The sequence below is a fragment of the Podarcis erhardii genome, assembly GCF_964252035.2.
Source record: "Podarcis erhardii genome assembly, chromosome: 1".
Classification (NCBI taxonomy): domain Eukaryota; kingdom Metazoa; phylum Chordata; class Lepidosauria; order Squamata; family Lacertidae; genus Podarcis; species Podarcis erhardii.
In genome coordinates, this window is record NC_138497.1 from 68,027,524 (window position 1) to 68,044,781 (window position 17,258).

The window sequence follows — 17,258 nt, forward strand, 5'->3', positions numbered from 1 at the left end:
GTCCAGGAAACCCTGGATGTATGGCAGCCCATGTTGGCAGTGCCATTTTTGCCCCTTTCCCTTAAAAATACCTCAAAAATGTCAAAAACTGTTCTGTCTGGATTTTCAGAGTTCACAGTATGGCAACCCTACATCTGCATTGTGCGCGGCGCTTTGAAGTCAGCTGATTGTTGGGGTTCAAATTGCCATGCCTAAGCTGTTTTATTTCAAACAATGCAGGTGAGATTCGGTCGCTTGGTGCCACTGTGATGTCAGGGGATTGATAGGTGGGTGGCCCATGAGAAGAGAGAAGGATCCAGTCAGCAGGCCAGAGCCAGTTTCCTATCTCCTTGCTAGTCCATGGGTTGCTTGAAAAAAGCAAGAGGTAACCTTTCCAATGCAGCTGCAATCTTTAGGAAGGCCACCCCTTCCCAATTAGTAGTGTGGTGTAGACTTTTCAAGTCTAATTGCTGGTGGGTGGGAGAGTGTGCATGTGTGATGTCCACAACAATTTCTCCAGGTTGCAAATGTGACTATGGACCAGAAAAGCTGGTGATCCTTGCACTAGGTCAGGCATCTCCAACCTTCGGCCCTCCAGATGTTTTGGACTACAATTCCCATCATCCCTGACCACTGGTCCTGTTAGCTAGGGATCATGGGAGTTATAGGCCCAAACATCTGGAGGGCCGCAGGTTGGGGATGCCTGCACTAGGTACTATAAAGTAAGTAATGTAGGTAAGTAAAGTAGTCATACTGGGATAGCTCAGTTGGTAGAACAGGAGACTCTTACTGTCAGGGTCATGGGTTAGAGCCCCACGTTGGCCTAATGATTCCTGCATTGCAAGGAGTTGGACTAGATGACTCTTGTGGCCCTTCCAACTCTGCAATTTGATGGGTCTATGGAAACGTTTCTTCCTACTTCATTTACCCAGGGAGTACAAATTCATAATCATAAAAAGACAGTGACAAGTTGTTAACATATATCATAGAAGCATATCAGTGAAAGACTTCAAAAATCTAGCTTTGGTCAGGAAATAAGGCCATCCACTTAGCAGTCTTCTGCAGAATAATCTATATGGGATCTAAGGCACAGTCTAAAAGTGGAGGTGGTGGTGGTGATGGTGGAGAATCAGTGAACTCAAAATGTTGCCTGCACAATCAAGAGATATAAATAACTCAAGCAAGTGAGCCAAGTCACCTGCCACGGTGGAAAACAAGCAGCAAAAAGTCTGAAAAACAAAACAATGCAGCCTTCAGTTACTGAGGAAAGCGTGTTCTGCTTGTGCAGAACCAAGATAACTAATTTAAAGCTTTAATTCTATTGTAATAGTTAAGCTGCTGCATGGGGGGGGGGATGCTTGCTTTTAGGTGAAAAGTCTGGCTTAATAACAGTTCTACTTTATTTTTCATTGTTTCCAAAAGGAAGGAAATAAAACGTTCCTGTAACTGGTGTCCTTTCGTCTGATTTCATAGCTTTCACAGCAAGACTCGCTTAAATTTTCACAGCAAGTTTATATTGATGTTGCAGTGTTGGTAACCGATGACGTTGAAAGTTAGGCTATGGGATTGTTCCCTGTGTTGCGATTTGTACTTAAAATCAATTTTTAGTGTTACAATAGCCAGCAGGACACTTGTGTAGCTTTTCCTTTTCCTGACTTGAATAGGTTGGATTTAATGAAGTTGAGCATGCTGGTAAAAGTTTTCTAGAGCTTGGCATTTATTTTATTAGCTGTTTGTAACTCACTCACAAATGTAACCGTTTTTAGTCATCCGTGGGCTCATTAACATTTAGAGCTGATCATTAATTAATTAACCCAATGACATAATTTCTTTATAATGCATTTTTCTCCAACCCTAAGCTAAGATTCCCTAAAAGTCAAACTCTTTTGAAGTTGCCCAGGTTACTGTATTTTGCCCTCAACTTTTCTTTTCTTTCAATGCCCCATTAACAAAAGCACATGATGGGTGGTACATGAGGGTCAGGGGGTGTGTTTGGAGTGACATCAACTGAGACAATAAAAGAGCTCCTTAGTTACTTAGAAGTCTTCTAGACCAATTAAGCAGATTTTAAATCAACTTCTGCGGAAAACCTGCTTGAGAAACTTTGGTAAGGACTTTTTCTATTTTCTTTTGAAAGCAATTATTTGTAGCAAAATCAAAATCAATTGTTTCATCCATTATTGGAATGTCAACAGAGGCTTTTGACTGCCAGTCTAAATTGTTTCTTTAACCAGCAGCTTCTGAAATCTGTCAGGGAGACTTTTGCTACGATGGAAACCTATTGACTATGTAAATCACGTGGAACTGTTTGGATCATAGTCATATAAGATGTAACTATAGGTATTCTTATGCCGCCGTAGTAAAAAATAATATGCATCACAGGTATTGCTTTTAAAAAACACATTGAAAACTTTAATTAAAGTTATTAGGCATCTTACTGCTGTTTCTTTTTTCTTAGTATAACTCTCAAAATGTAAAGCTAGACTTGAAATTGGGCTCAGATTGTTTTCTTTCTGCTCCTTGCATCAGCAGCAGCAATACTGATCACTGCAGAGATTTTCACAGCGCTCTGTCAGTGAAACATCCAATGATTGTGATGGGTTTATGCCGGCATGTAGCTTGAGCACCAGATTTTCTGTGCCTATAAACTTTATGGAGCAAAGCAAAAGGAAATGTGATTTCCTTTCCATAAGGAAGGTAGAGAAAAGAAAAGAAAAGAGTTTGCTGCAGTTTTATCTATGTCACAATGAATCTCTGAGTGAGGGGGAGTTTATGGCATAAGCAAGCCAGAATCAGGTTAGAAACAAGCCTTTCTTTTGTCTGTGATGCCATTTGACAAGAAACAGGCAAGCTAATATCACTAGGCACAACCCAGTGCTATTTTATGGCCCATTGATTCATCAACATGCTTAAATTTCTACTATTAAAATCAGTGGGACTTGACAGGGCTTAACCTTAGCTTAATGGGATCAAGGGACACAATGCTATTAAGATCTAAATTAACGCAAATTGACAGAGAATTTAGTCTGGGTAGAATTCAGCATGTGATTTGTGTGGCTCTCCCATCTTGAATCTCCCTCCCTAGCTACCTGGGCTGGAATGTCTCAGAGCCATCTCCTTCCATGTACACTCGTCATACACCAGGGAATACGCCAAAATTGAGTTAAGCAGTGGTGTAATGTGTTGGTGCAATATATATATTCTCTCACTCTTTGGTGAGAGAATCCCAGCAGAGTATTAAAGTCACAAAATATGCAGCAAAGTGAAGCATGGAAATGTAGGCTGTTAGATCTTTAAAATATCCCTTTAAAGTTTAAAGTGAGTTTCAAAATGCATGGGCATAGTATGGGCAGGGCAAGAGGGGCCATTGCCCTGGGCTCATTTATTTATTTTTGGACGGCTCATTTTGCTCCTTATGCTGGACAGATGATCCACAGGTGCAGAGCAATCATCATATGTTTTAAGCGTCTCCGTGTACAGTTGTACCTTGGAAGTTGAACAAAATCTGTTTTGGAAGTCTGTTCAACTTCTAAAAGGTTTGGAAACCAAGGTGCCGCTTCCAATTGGCTGCAGGAAGCTCCTGCAGCCAATCAGAAGCCACATAAGCCGCATTGGACATTCGGGTTCCAAAGAACATTCGCAAAGCAGAACACTTACTTCTGGGTTTGCAGTGTTCGGGAGCCAAAATGTTTGAGTCGCAAGGTGTTCGTCAACCAAGGTATATGACTTTAATCATGCGGGTGTTTTCACAGAATCAGTAAAGTATTGTGCATTTTCAAGCCCTCATGCTTGTTGCGTCAATATCCATCAAGGGCAAGACCACTAAAATCCACTTCATATATTTTTAAACAGGCATTCCTGTGTAAAAATATCACTGTAACAAAATATTATTTGAGTTGGGGTACAATTCCACTGCATTCAGTCCCTGCTTGTGGGCTTCCTATTGGCTCCTGGTTGGCCACTGTGAGAATGCTGGACTAGATGGGCCACTGGTCTGATCCAGCAGGCTTTTGTTATGTTTGTATGTTCATTGCCCATGCAGTATTTTTCATTTTATAGAGGGTGGCTAATGAAGCAAAGGGCACTCCCCTTATATGGCTGGCATATGAATATGATGGAGAATTATTTTCACTGGACAAATCTCGTAATGGCTGGCTGCAATACCTCAAGTGGCTGTATGGAATAGACAAATCATATTTATTTTAATAAACAACAATGTTCTGTACTGTTCTCTTCAGTCTAATCTGGGGAAACTATAAGGGAGAGAAACTAATAGGCTTAGCCAAGGTGTTACAAAGTGTGGGGAAGTGAAGTTGTTCCCCAGTTTGCTTCTTTGTTCAAATAAGAAAAATACACTACCATTACACAGTCTTTTCCCTGAACATTCTTGAATGCTTTGATATTTATGTATAGCATTCTATTTAATATCTCATATTGTCTAACTCAATCCAACCATGTGATAACTTTCTTTCATCTCTTATAGTTATCATGACTTCAATCAGAGACATGGCTAAAAGTGCAATCATTTTATGGGCAGTTTGCTTCTTTGCCAACTCCGATGGGAAAGCTGTGGTGTAAGTACAGTATATTGCTGAATTTGTTTAGAAAGTGAAAGGAGTTAATGAGCAACATATTCTAGACATGATGGGGTGGCAGCTGACTGCTGCTGCACTTGCTCTGATCACCTCAGTAAATTGCATGAATATTGTTTTGTGAGTAAAAATCCATCATGGGGACCACTAGATGGACTGGAATCCTGATAAGGCCCCATTTGGTTCCAAGGAAGAATTCCTCTTGATACAAATATAAAGGTGTAGAGGGGCCAATCAGAATTGGGGCCACAGGCGGGAGAAAAGAGTTGAAGTCCTGAAACATCCTACCAGAGTGATAATCAGGAACTACCTCCCACCTGGATGCCTTTTAACTCCAAAAAAATAAAAATAAAAGTCAAGGAATTGCTAATTATGTGAACTCATGTCTACTTTGGCCCATAGGTGCAGTTAAAGGTGTTAGCAAACTTTGCTGCCTGGGTGAATTAGATTCAAGCAATTACTTAAAGTTTCTAGAGTTCAAAAACTTTATCCATGCAGGAACTATTCACAGGATGAGTAGAGATGAGGGGGGGGGGGGAACCAGACATTCTGTCTCAACAAAGCTGGGGAAGCAGGGGCGTTTTACCCATAGAGGCTAGTGGTGCGGGGCGCCAGGGCGCCAAGTTCTGGAGGGTACCAGGGAAGAGGTGGAGACTGGATGTGGCACCTCCTGGCATCAGCTTGCCACCCTAGCCCACCTCCGCCTCGCCCAGAGCCTCCGTCTGCCAGCTGAGCCAGGAGGTGCCACGTCCAGGCCTCCACCTCTTCCCTGCCAGAGGACCTGCCCTCCAGCCGCTGCCTGCCTCCTCCAGCCCCACTGGCAGCGCTGTCCTCCTGGAGGGAGCTTTGCACCACTGCGCCAGATATGCTTAAGATGTCCCTGTGGGGAAGGACAAACAAAATGGCTAGGCTTTTAGGGATGGAATTCACTTAGACAGAGAGGCTTACAAGCAAGTACTGGTTAGATTGCTACACAAACAGTGGCATTGTGTGGTTTGAGGTAACAGATGCATTAATTACAAACTTAAACGAAGGAAATTTATTTGCTTTTCTCCATCCAAAGGTTGGGCTGTTAATGCTATGTGCTTGTTTTAAATCCCACCTTATTTATCTGTATTACAGGAAGAGGTCAGTGAGTGAAATGCAAATGATGCATAATTTGGGGGAACACCTGCATTCGGCAAACAGGCAAAACTGGCTCCTTGAGAAACTGCAGACCGTGCACCATGACCCCCAGGCTGATGAAGCTGCAGGAGCAGTGGATGTTAAGGCCCGTGAGGTCCGAAGCTGGAGGTTGCTCCCTGATGACCTGCAGGCAAAGCTGCAAAAGAAAGCAGTGGATTCTAACAAAAATTATAGAGATGCCACCTTCAAAACAAGACTCCAGTGAGAGGGTCCATAGTGTTGTCTTTCCAGCTAAGTGCATACAGTAGTGAGCAATTAGGGCATTTTGTTATTTATTGTTTATAAAATGATGTTTAAGGGCATGTCTGCATGGGGATTAGGTGTGCTTCTGCTGTACATCTCATTTCTCCTAGTGTACATGTCAATGGGGGTTCACACACTACTTCTTCAGCTCTTCATATGGCTTACCAGGTGAATTGCAAGGCAGGTGCAAACTGAGCAGTCTACATTATTATCTTCCATTATTGGGGTAGGTGGCATGAGAGGGACCCTTACCTCCCCAAGGATATCTCCTACACTTCTTGAGTGCTCTACTACTGAGCCTGACACATTGGTCTGCTGCTGTAAGGACATGTCCAAATGAATGAAGAGCATGTATTGCCCAGGTCACTCATTTGGATCTCCAGATGGAGGCAACACAGACAAGCCAGTTGGATCCATTAATCCTCTGGCAGGGTAAGCTGGTGCCGCCACCCACCCGTTACCATCTTCTATCCAGCTTGTTGAAATAATGCAGTTTGTTGCCTTCTCCTGGCAGTTAGGAAAGGGAGTGGCATGGAGAAGTCCAGGCATCACTTTGGGATGTTACAGTCCCTGTCTTAGTTTCTGGGAGATGGTAGCCTCCTGTATCCAGGCAGGCAGTAGCTGTGGAGATCTGGTTTCACTCCCATCTCTCATGGAGACAATAATGTGAATCAGCAGTGTGTGTGTGTGTGTGTGTGGAAGATGGCACAAAAACATTGATTTGGAATTGTCCCCATTCTTAATACACGGTCACTGGTAAAATTTGAATAGCTTAAGAAATTGACAATGGTTTTTATCCAGAAACGAGTAGCCGTCCTGCAAAGGTACCATACATTTCAGTAAGTCTCCAAATGTGCTAAACTAAGGGCTCGTCCCACCACTTTCCCATGGGACAAACAGCTGTTTGCTGCTGAATCAGAACAAACGTCCATTGGTTTTTCTGTGGATTGACGTTTGTTCTGATTCAGTGGTAAACAATGGGTTTTCCCAGAGAAAGCAACGGAGACAAGCAAAAGCAGCAGAGACCTGAGTGGCTTTTGGATTGGCACCAATGCAAACTGACGAAGGGCTTTTGGGGAGACATGGGAGATTCAGCGAACTCGGATTGTTAGATAAATGTGCACAGCAGAACCAAATCGGAAGGGATGTGTGTTCTGATACCTGTAGAGTACGCTAGCTTGTAAAATATTTAAGCTCATAGGCTCAAGTTATCAGCACTTTATTTCATAAAGCCATATGGAACGAAGGAGCACGCTCATGGAGCAGACTAAATCTAGTTTAACTGTTATTGCCTCTCCCGGGGGAACTCTGAGAACAGTAGTTCTGGCAGAGAGTCTAGAGCTCTCTTGTAGAGACTTCTCTCGGTGCCACACCAAACTACAGTTCCCAGGATTCTTTAGGTCAAACCATGGCAGTTAAGCTGGCATAAAACACACATTAGTGTAGATAGGACTTGAGACTTGGACGCACCGCATGAGTATATGGAGCACAGTATGAGGATGTGCTGCCACATTCATTGCAAGCCCCGAGCACATTTCCTACCACGCGTACAAAGGCTTCTCCAACACCAGGGTGGATGTTTGTAGCCCTTGCTTACCCAGAGCCCAAAATGCGCCTCTGAGCACCTTATCTGCAAGTAAGTGTGCTTTGAATCAGAGCCCGGCACCCAGATCTGAAATGTATTTACCTGGGAGCCCCATTCAAGTCAAAGGAAGTACATCTACATAAATTTGTGAGGCTACAATCCTATGAATTCTTGCTTAGTGGAGACTTGCTCTGAGTAAAAATGCACACAATCCTACGCTATAAGGGGAAAACATCAGGGACACATCATGGGGCACATATAGTCAACTGCCCAAATTGATCCAGGACTGGAGATGCAGATGGTGCAAGATTTGAGACGGAGGCCATAATCTTGCATTCTCAGCAGCCACAAACTTCCAGTTGAAGATGTTTCTTTTTCACGTGAGACCTAAGGAAGATCAGACGCTGCTACTCTGCACTAGCCTAATCCAGTATGGTTGCTTTTATGTCTGTCTCACCTGTTTGTACGTGTGGCACCTCATGCATTTTGCAAGAGTTGGTGAATAAATAATAAATGTCAAAACACATCCGCCATTTTTAGACTAGAAGTGTATTTGCAAATAGTGAGCTGACATTCATTATATCTAGACAGCAAGGAAAATTCTGGCTCCCTTTAAATCAGTGGCAAAGCTTCGATTCAGGGTCAGAATATTATCTTGGACCCCTACTAAAGACATGTTTCTGCAAACAGACAATACATTACTACAGACCCTTGAACCTGCAGAGAACTGCATTCAAATGGCATTCCATGTGGGAGCAAGGTTCTGACATGAGATAGGGTATGTTTGTGGGACTAAGACCTTAATATGCACTTTCTATTTATTATTTTGCTGTATGTTCATGTCTAACTTACACAAATGTATCTTTTTTCCCTTTATATCTGTATCTTGCTAATGAATTGTCAAATAAAATGGACCAAAAGCTCTTGGACAGTAGTAGTTGAAAAGCATAAACCTTTGGTCTTTTTGTCATTATTTATACATGCACTTTCTCATAATTTCGGAAAATAAAACTATTCAGCTTAGTTGAACCAAGTTGTCATTGAGATCAGTATACTATCATGGCAGGGGGAGAGATCAGTATGAAAAATTAGTTTTGACTAAGTTCCTATTCAACTCAGTGGGGATAGGTTCAACTAACTTAGGGATGACTTCATCATTGTGCTAATGTCTTAATTGAAGCAGGGCTTGCCAGATGAAACAATCTTCCCTCTCCACCCCCTGTAAGCCGTTCTGAAGATTCTCCTGCCCCCCTCCCCAAGCCAATTTTGGTGGACATGGAAGGAGAGGAGAGGGGTGAAGTCTCATTGTGCAAGTGGAAGTCCACTGATGGGAGTCACTAGTTGAATCCCACCTTTTATTCTGGATCCATCCTACTGTATTTAGTCAGTAAAGCATGAGACTCTTAATCTCAAGGTCTCTGGTTCGAGCCCCACGTTGAGCAAGATGCCTGCATTGCAGGGGGTTACACTAAATGATCCTCGTGGTCCCTTCCAATTCTACGATTCTATGATTCTAACAAAGTATTTATGTTAACCTGGAAACACGAGAAAAAACATGGCGGGGGAGCAGGGATAACTCTGAGAGGACAAGCTCCCCCTGTAACATGTTCAAGTGCTGGGAAGAAAACACCAAGTGCATGGTTTTCCATTTGACATTTGCAGCTCAAGCTGTGGCCCCCTACCAGGGGTGAAAATTGTGCTCTGCAAGTCACAATGACAAATATGCATCTGTTTGTGACCAGTCCAGTCTCAGCTGTTTAAGTTTATTGCGATGACACCATGAGAAGAACTAAGAGACAACAATGGAAATTTTTTACTGAGCACCACAATGTCTGTAATTACTTGCAATACATAACAGCATGCTCTAGCATTATATTTTGATGAGTTAACTGTGGGGTTTTGCGTAGGCAGAGAGAGGCAGTCTATCTGCAGTGTCTATCCTACTCCCTCCTTATTGACCTAGCCATATTTTGATTTGGTATCAAGATAAGAGTTTGGCCCAAACCATGCCACTTTTTGGGCCCAAACAAAACAAGATATAATGGATAAGAATAAGAAACATCTCAACAGTCCTGCCATTAGAGGTCATTATTGGAGCTGAAAAAAATAAACGTAATCATTCAAGGACTTTGCTCCCATAGTGATATTATCTTCAGGCAGAACAGACAGATGATTAAGCTTTTCAAACAAAGCAGGAGCCCTAAAGACAAAGTCACAAGACCCATTTTTAGCTGGCTTAGTCTGCTAGCGTGTGGACCAGCAGTGCTAGCATGTAGAGAAATCTTTTAAGAGTTTCACAGATGAAACTCTTTCGGATGAGAGCTCATTGTAGGATCAGTGTTACTTATGCACACAAGTTATTCACAGCATCCATACAAGATAAATAAAAATGCCAGCTAGTATTCCTCCCACCCCAATTTAGTTTCCCCTTACCATGGAAAATTGGATAACTAAAAATAACCTCTTTTACATCTGCAGTCACTGCTGATGTGGCAGCTTCTTAGCATATTATTTTTGTTGAGCAGTTTGCTACCAGTGTGGTGACGTTTTAGTGGGTGGCCTCCATTGCTGCGCTCCAAATTCCATTTGCTTCTCAGCTGAGCACAACCTACCCATTTTGTTTCTGGTGACACAAGCAGGCTACCTAAAGTTGCTGGTGGTTGAACCTTTGACCTTTTGCATGCAAAGCATGCATTGTACCACTAAGGTAAGTTCCCTACCAGATATATGCTCTGTCCTTCCAAGTAACCATGCATTGAACTGGACTACAAATCAGAAATCAATTATGGCAGGAGTAGGAGTGGCGGTTATGTGGAACTAAGCTTTGACCTAAGGGCCCCCAGATGTTGCTGGACTACAAGTTCCATCAGCACTGACCCTTGGCAGTGCTGGCTGAGGCTGATGGGAAATGGAGTCCAACAACACCTGTAGGTTCACAACTTGCAAAGCCCCTGACATAAGGCGTTAAGGACTTGCCCAAGAAGAGCAACTTGTTGAGCTCACACCCAGGGCTGCTATTATAATTAAGGCCAACTAGATAGCCACCTAGGGCACAGACCTCAGAAGGAGCACAGTACTAACCTTTGATGGGCACAGTTTTTGTTATATCTTATAAATTTCTGATTTTTTTAATTTTTAATTTTGAAGAATTTTATCATTTATGAAGTACCAGTAATTAGTAGATTAGAATTAACTTGTGGGCTGCAGAAGTGATGAGGGTTTTCAACAAGTTTTGATAGATGCTACTGAGATTGCAAAGGAACTAGAAATACTACCAAACTTTTGAGAAAGAACAAGTTAGAAAAAGGAGAAAGAAACAGCAGTTTAAATTTGTGGCCCAAGAAAAGGCACTGCAAGATCCGAATCAGATATCCAAAGTTAGGTTTCTGCTATGCTGTCTCACAACACGACCATAACAGCCTGTTGAAAACAGATTCCAACAGCCACCACACTTTAATTCCCTATTTGGCTTTCTCTGTGATATATACAGTATCAACAAAAAAAAATCAAGATGTACTGAAGGCCTGCAAGAATTTGGAGAAATCACTGATGCTCAATGGAAACAAGATATGGATGCTGAAGATCTGTGCTGTGGACCTATACAGCAATAGCTCGAAAACTTTCAGAGTCTACGCTTCTTCTCTTCATACTACAACAAAAACTCCTGGATAATGTGCTCAACGTTTCTAAACAGTTTTGGATTTGAGAAAGATAATCAAAGTTTGCTGTTTCACCGATTCTTGCAATTTAAAATAAACTTAGCAGCTTCAACGGTTGTGCTTCTCATTTCTTTTTCCTGCAAGACATCTGTTTCTGAAAACTGAAGTTAGTAAATATGTTTTTTGGGTTGTGGAGGAGATGTGCCAGTAGTTAGCCTTGCCTAGGGCGCCAAATAGCCAGGCCCCGGTCATGCTTACACACGGTCCGAGCGTGTTTATTATTATTATTATTATTATTATTATTATTATTAATACCCCGCCCATCTGGCTGGGTTTCCCAAGCCATTCTGGGCGGCTTCCAGCAAAATATTAAAATACAATAAAGTGAAATAAATGAAAGAAGCGCCGTCACAATCCTCCACTGATGCCCAATTCTCGGGGGACGACCGTCCACTTGAGCAGATTCGGGAAAAGGACGGGAGGAAGGAGCAGACGTCGCTGCTACCAGAGGAGCGGGGCTAGAGAAGAGAGCGCCGAGGGGCGACGATGCCGCCGCCGCTGCAGCCGCCGCTTCCTTCGAACGCGGCAGGCGCCTGCAGGAAGAGCCGGCCGCCGCGGAGCAGCCAACCCGCGCCCGCCTTCCCCCGCCTCGGAGGCAAGCCGCCCGCAGCAGCCCTCGCGCGGTAAGCGAGCTTCGCGCTCTCCACCCGCTTCTCCTCCCTCCCTGCTGCCAGGCGACGCCCCGCGAGCTTTCCGCGCCTACCTCTCGCGAGAGCAGGGGCAGACGGCCGGCCGGGGCCTAGTAGCAGCGACAGTTGCCGGCGAGAGGCGGCGGCGGCGGCGGCGAGGGGGAAGCACGGCGAGGCTGGAGCCCCGGCGTCGTGGGGCGCAGCAGGTGAGGAAAGTGGGAGGGCGGCGGGAGGCCCCTTAAGCTCCCCCCCCGGGGGTTGGTTGGGGCAGAATGGGAGGGTCGGGGAGACGGTGGTCGGCAGGCAGAGGCAGGACAGCGGGCGGCGGCGGCGGCGGCGGCGGCCACCGGTTGTTTTCTCCCACGGAAGCGAGTCTGAGCCGGAGACCCGAAGCGTGGCGGTGGCGGTGGCGGCCAGGTTGGGGCAGGTGCGCGCTGCTCGTCTGTGCTGGCGGAGGGTGGGTGGCCGTTACTATAAAATGAGGAGGGTCAGCGGTTGTTGGGAAGCCGGGTACGTGTGGTGGTGAGTGCCGCGTGGTATTAAGGTACGTTTGTGTGTGTACACGCGCATACCTGACTGTGTGAGTGTATGCGTGACGCGCGTCAGATGCGCGTGTATCTGCGTCTACCTGACAAGTGCGGCAAGGCAGGCTTCTCTAGGAGGGGGGTATCTGTTTTAAAACCCATGTGGACCACAAAGAGTTGCGAGGAAGGAAGGGCGGGATTGAGGTGGTGGTGGTGGTGGTTATTAATTTATTTATAGGCTGTTTACGGCCTCGTTCATGGTGATTCCCGGTTCCCAGTGCCCTCCTTCCTCTCCTGGTGCTCTTACCGTTTTCACCGACGGGCTTGTTGGGCGTATGGCTGCTCCCACAGAAGTGCCTTGTCACGGGTAGCTCACCTTTGCCCCCTTCTTTGCCACATCCTGCCCTTCTGGAAAGGTGTTGGGGGGCATATTGGGGAAAGCCCGGGATGAGGAGGTGGAGAGGTTGTGTGTGTGGGGGGGGGAGAGTTTTAAGAATACAATACTGTACACAAAAAAGTTGGACTGTTTTGAATTTTTTAACGGAAAACATAGATTTATGGGGAAAGTTGCCTTGTAATTTTCCCAATATATGTGCTGCTCTTTCTGTGGTTTATTCTGACTTTGGTGTTCTAAAGAGAGCAGGCTTAAAATATTTCTAATGTTTACTTGGGAAGATAAGGGATGTTGTTTGTGCCACAAATCATTTACAGTGTCGTTTGTAGTTTTTTTTTATTACTATTATTAGAGTTGGCTACCAGTACAGGAGAATGCAGTTGGGTCCAGTAATTCCAGTATCCCCATATCTGTCACATCACTCATTCCAGACTTATCATTTATTCTTTGATCCTTGTGTCATTCATGTAACTCAGTTGGTGCCACTGTTTTTGTTTAGTATTGTATTTCAGTATTTTGAAAAATATTTTCTAACAATACTTTTGATGTCATGCCACATACCTTCTTTATAAATTGTTGTTGTTGGCACCCGTCATCTGACAAAAATTAAATTCCAACAGATGATACTTAGCCAGTTTCTTTCTTTTGGAAAGGAGTTATTGGTTCACATAACATGGTAAACCAAACCTTGGCTTAGCTGACACACTGCACTGACTTTAAGACTAGGAAGGAACAAAGTGGTTACAATTTCCTCTCCTCTCCAGTAGCCTACACATTTCTGCTAAGCTGCGGTTTGGCTTGTGTGTGAATGTGGCCATTTTGTCAGTCCTTTTATTCTTGCAGTGTTAAAAGTTTTAAACCATAGATACTTAAGACATGTAAAATGTTTGAGTACTTTTCTTATATTTCAAAACAATTTGGGTGTATTAATGGACTTGTTCAAATATATACATACTTAACATAGATTTGTGTTTAGGCTATACATTTCTTGGAAAATAATAGAAAGCGCCTCAGACTAATCTACTGGATTGTAACATGACAGTAAATTATGGATGACATCCAACCCTAGTCATATTTTGATTTCAGTGGGTCTGCTCTGAGTACAACTAATATTGGATATCGCCATTAATATTTTAAAAAATGTTATTCTTGCCTAAATAGAGATTTTAAGCCTCATTAAATCTGTGTGGTGCTTCAGTGAGACACCATGTATCTTTTGTAGTATAAACATCCCGTTTTATTGTAAAACAGTTAGCACTTATGATCCTGGAATTTTACACAACAGGCCTTTATGTTTTCTTCATTTGCTCTGCTTCTTCAAAACCTACAACTTCATTATTTTCCTTTCACAGAATATTTGCAACTACTAAACTAGTATGCTTTTTTTTTTTCTTTTTCCTTACTTTGGGAGATGCTCCATCACAATTTTTCATTAATTTCTCTCCAGCCTCCTCCAACAATGCCCCCTTCATCATAGTAATGTAGAACAGTATTCTGGCTTTGGTAAGTAAAAGGAGAGACTTAAATCCGGACAGAAACAAGAATATATTTATGAGAGCATTTTAATTATGTAAATATCAGTAGCAAGAATGTGATTCCTAGAGGCATTGGGCATAAAGGCAAAATGTCCATAATTCTTAAAAATAACTACATGCTGCTGTGAATTATTATTATTTATTAAATTTGTTAGTCGCTTTATGTTGCCTAGGGCAACCCAAAGCAACTTACAGACAAACAAGCAAGACAATAAACCCCACATAGATACAATAAAACCAAGAGGAAAATTAAATACTGTACATTAAAAAATCCCACCCACTCCTAAAAGGCCACAAATAGTTAAAGTCATGGTTACAGAGGAAAGTTTTTGCTTGGTGCCAAAAGATATGTAGTGAAGGTGCCAGGTGAGCCTCACTGGGGAGAACATTCCATAAACAAGGGAGCTGCCGCAAAAAAAGCCCACAGAACAGTTGCCCCCCTCCAGACGTCTTGTAGAGGGGGCACATGAAGAAGGGCCTTAGATTATGATTGCGGGGTCTGGGACAGTTCATATGAGGAGAGGCAGTCCTTGAGGTATTGCCAGCAGTTTGAATTTGGCTCAATCGCTAACTGACAGCCAGTGTCACTATATGCTAAACCGTCTTGCCCTGGTGAGCATCCTGGCTGCTGAAGTTTCTGAACCATCTTCAGAGGCAGCCCCATGTATAATGTATTGCAGTAATCAAACCTAGAGGTTACCAGAGCATAGCTGAAAGGTGCAGCTATGGCCACCAGCCACAACTGATGGAAGGTGCTTTGTTGCCACCAAGGCCACCTGAGCCTCAAGTGACAGCTATGGATCCAGAAGTACCCCCAATAATCTTAGCAGGTGCCACAATATTGGTAATGCAACACATTTTGGCTGCTCAGATCTTTAAAAAATGCCTGTAATTTATTATGTATTTATAACCTGCTTTTCAATAACCATCATAAAGTGACTTACAAAATGCAACCAACACAATATAGTTTAAAACATTTAAAACGTCTTCATCATAACATAAAAAGATATTTGAAAATTAGCTGTCCCAAGAACACAACAGTTAAAGATGTGATATTATAGTTTTAACAATGGTTGTTCAGTTCTTTATTATTGTGGAATGTTTTAAATGGCATTTTAATTAAGTTGTAAGCTGCTCTGTGCTTCTGTTTGTGAGGAAGGTTGGGATAGATAAAAAAGTAAATAAACATTACTAAAAGCCAGCACATAACCTCAACAAATACCTAAATACAGAAAACCAAACCACAGTATCACTTTCACAGCTCAGTTTATATTAATCACTGAAGGCCTTGGAAAACAAATGTGTCCTCCCGGCCCACTTAAACGGGATGTCATGCTGTTAAACATGATGAAAACTTTCATTAAAATAGAAAATCAGCTATTAAAATTTTTACTTTGTGAAGGTCCAAATGGATATTTGGTAGAACTTTAGATAATGACTTAAACTGGAAAAGAAAATAAGGTGCTGTTTCCTAAAACTTCAACATTACACTAATGTACCTTAACTGGTGTAAGCTCCTCATTATTCTGAAGCAGCAGAATGCTTACCACCCCTCCTTCTCATTCCATCAGTTGTCTTAAGAGGCTGGTTCCCTATATATCACAGTGGAACAAATAAACTGCTAATTGATAAAAGTTCTCCAGAGGAAGTTTCTTGACATAATGTAATTTCATGTGCAAAACTATGTCATAAAGTGTCAGTTATCTTGTATGAAAGCCATGACTTGAACCTAGAGAAGTTTACTCCATCAGACAAGCCTATCTGGTCCCAATCATCTATTTAGTACCGTGGGACAGGGAGGGTGATGACATGTAAGAAGAAACAAGGAAGAGAGAATGTGAGGGTAAATGGGGAAGAGATGTTTGAAGATGAGGACAGATGAAAAGGAAAGGGGAAGAAGAGTTGGGTAACTAAGCCAAGATTTGCTGGGATACGAGAGTTTGGATTTGGCAGATCTTAGTCTTTCCCAGTTGAGTCAGGTAGATTTTTAATTTTTATTTATTAAATGGTTATATATTCTTCCAAAGATCTCAGGGCACTTCACAGCATAAAATACAAGATAAAAACACAAAATACATAATAAGGACAAGAAAAACAAACAAACCAATAACCCACAAACACATTTGAAAGGATAATCAGCCAAAGGCTTTGTTGAAGAGGAACTTTCACCTGGTGCCTAAAGGTGTATAATGAAGGTGCCAGCCAAGCCTCCTTCGGGGAGTCACTGCAAAAAAAGGCCCGTTCTTGTGTTGTGGTAGAGGCACACAAAGATGGGCTCCCAATGGTGATTGCAGGGTCCGTGTCAGTTCATATGGGGAGGGGTGGTCCTTGAGGTATTTTGGTCCTGAGGCATTTAAGGCTTTATAGGTCAAAACCAGCACTTTGAATTTGGCCTGGAAACTAGTTGACAGCCTGTGCAATTGGGCCAGGATCAGTGTAATGTGTTCATACCATCTTGCCCTGGCAAGTAGCCTGGCCATCAAATTCTTCACCTGATGAAGTTTCTGAACCATTATCAGAAGCAGCCCTATGTAAAATGAATTGCAGTAATCTAACGTAGAGGTTACCAGCAAATAGACAACAGTAGTAAGGCTGATCTCACCCTGGCTTAGTCTGTGGCTCGGGCAGTGCAATTTATGCTGATGTAAGACCCCAAAGGGGGCATTCCAGAGTGTGGTAGAATGGGGTAAGGAGAAACTTATACCTATTCTAAACTTTTAGCTTGGTCATATTGTGTGACTTTGGGCTAAGTGCTCAGAACTGACCCACACACTTTCCTGCCAGTTCAGGTGACAGTAGCCCCCCCCCCCCGAGCCTCCTGAATGGAATTTGGAATAGCAGCAAGTTCTGACATCATTGATTATGCTAGTTCA

At 43.0% G+C, this 17,258-nt stretch overlaps 2 protein-coding genes across 6 annotated transcripts in view; both read left to right on the forward strand.

Annotated features, from left to right (window-relative positions):
- Positions 1 to 288: 288 nt before the first annotated feature.
- Positions 289 to 6,058, forward strand: PTH (parathyroid hormone). Its single transcript, XM_081851505.1, has 3 exons — positions 289 to 364; positions 4,463 to 4,553; positions 5,694 to 6,058. Exons 1-3 carry the CDS (start codon positions 340 to 342, stop codon positions 5,959 to 5,961), a joined length of 384 nt encoding a protein of 127 aa, XP_081707631.1. The 5' UTR covers positions 289 to 339; the 3' UTR covers positions 5,962 to 6,058.
- A 5,937-nt stretch (positions 6,059 to 11,995) lies between these two features.
- BTBD10 (BTB domain containing 10) overlaps positions 11,996 to 17,258 on the forward strand; it is a 29,492-nt gene continuing 24,229 nt past the window's right edge. For 2 of the 5 annotated variants that reach the window (XM_081878870.1, XM_081878874.1), the window contains exon 1: positions 12,011 to 12,138. The gene's annotated coding sequence lies outside the window, so the exon portion shown is untranslated. Of the gene's footprint in view, positions 12,139 to 14,297; positions 14,354 to 17,258 lie in introns of all 5 variants that reach the window. The other 3 variants (XM_081878871.1, XM_081878875.1, XM_081878872.1) reach the window with 3 other exon arrangements.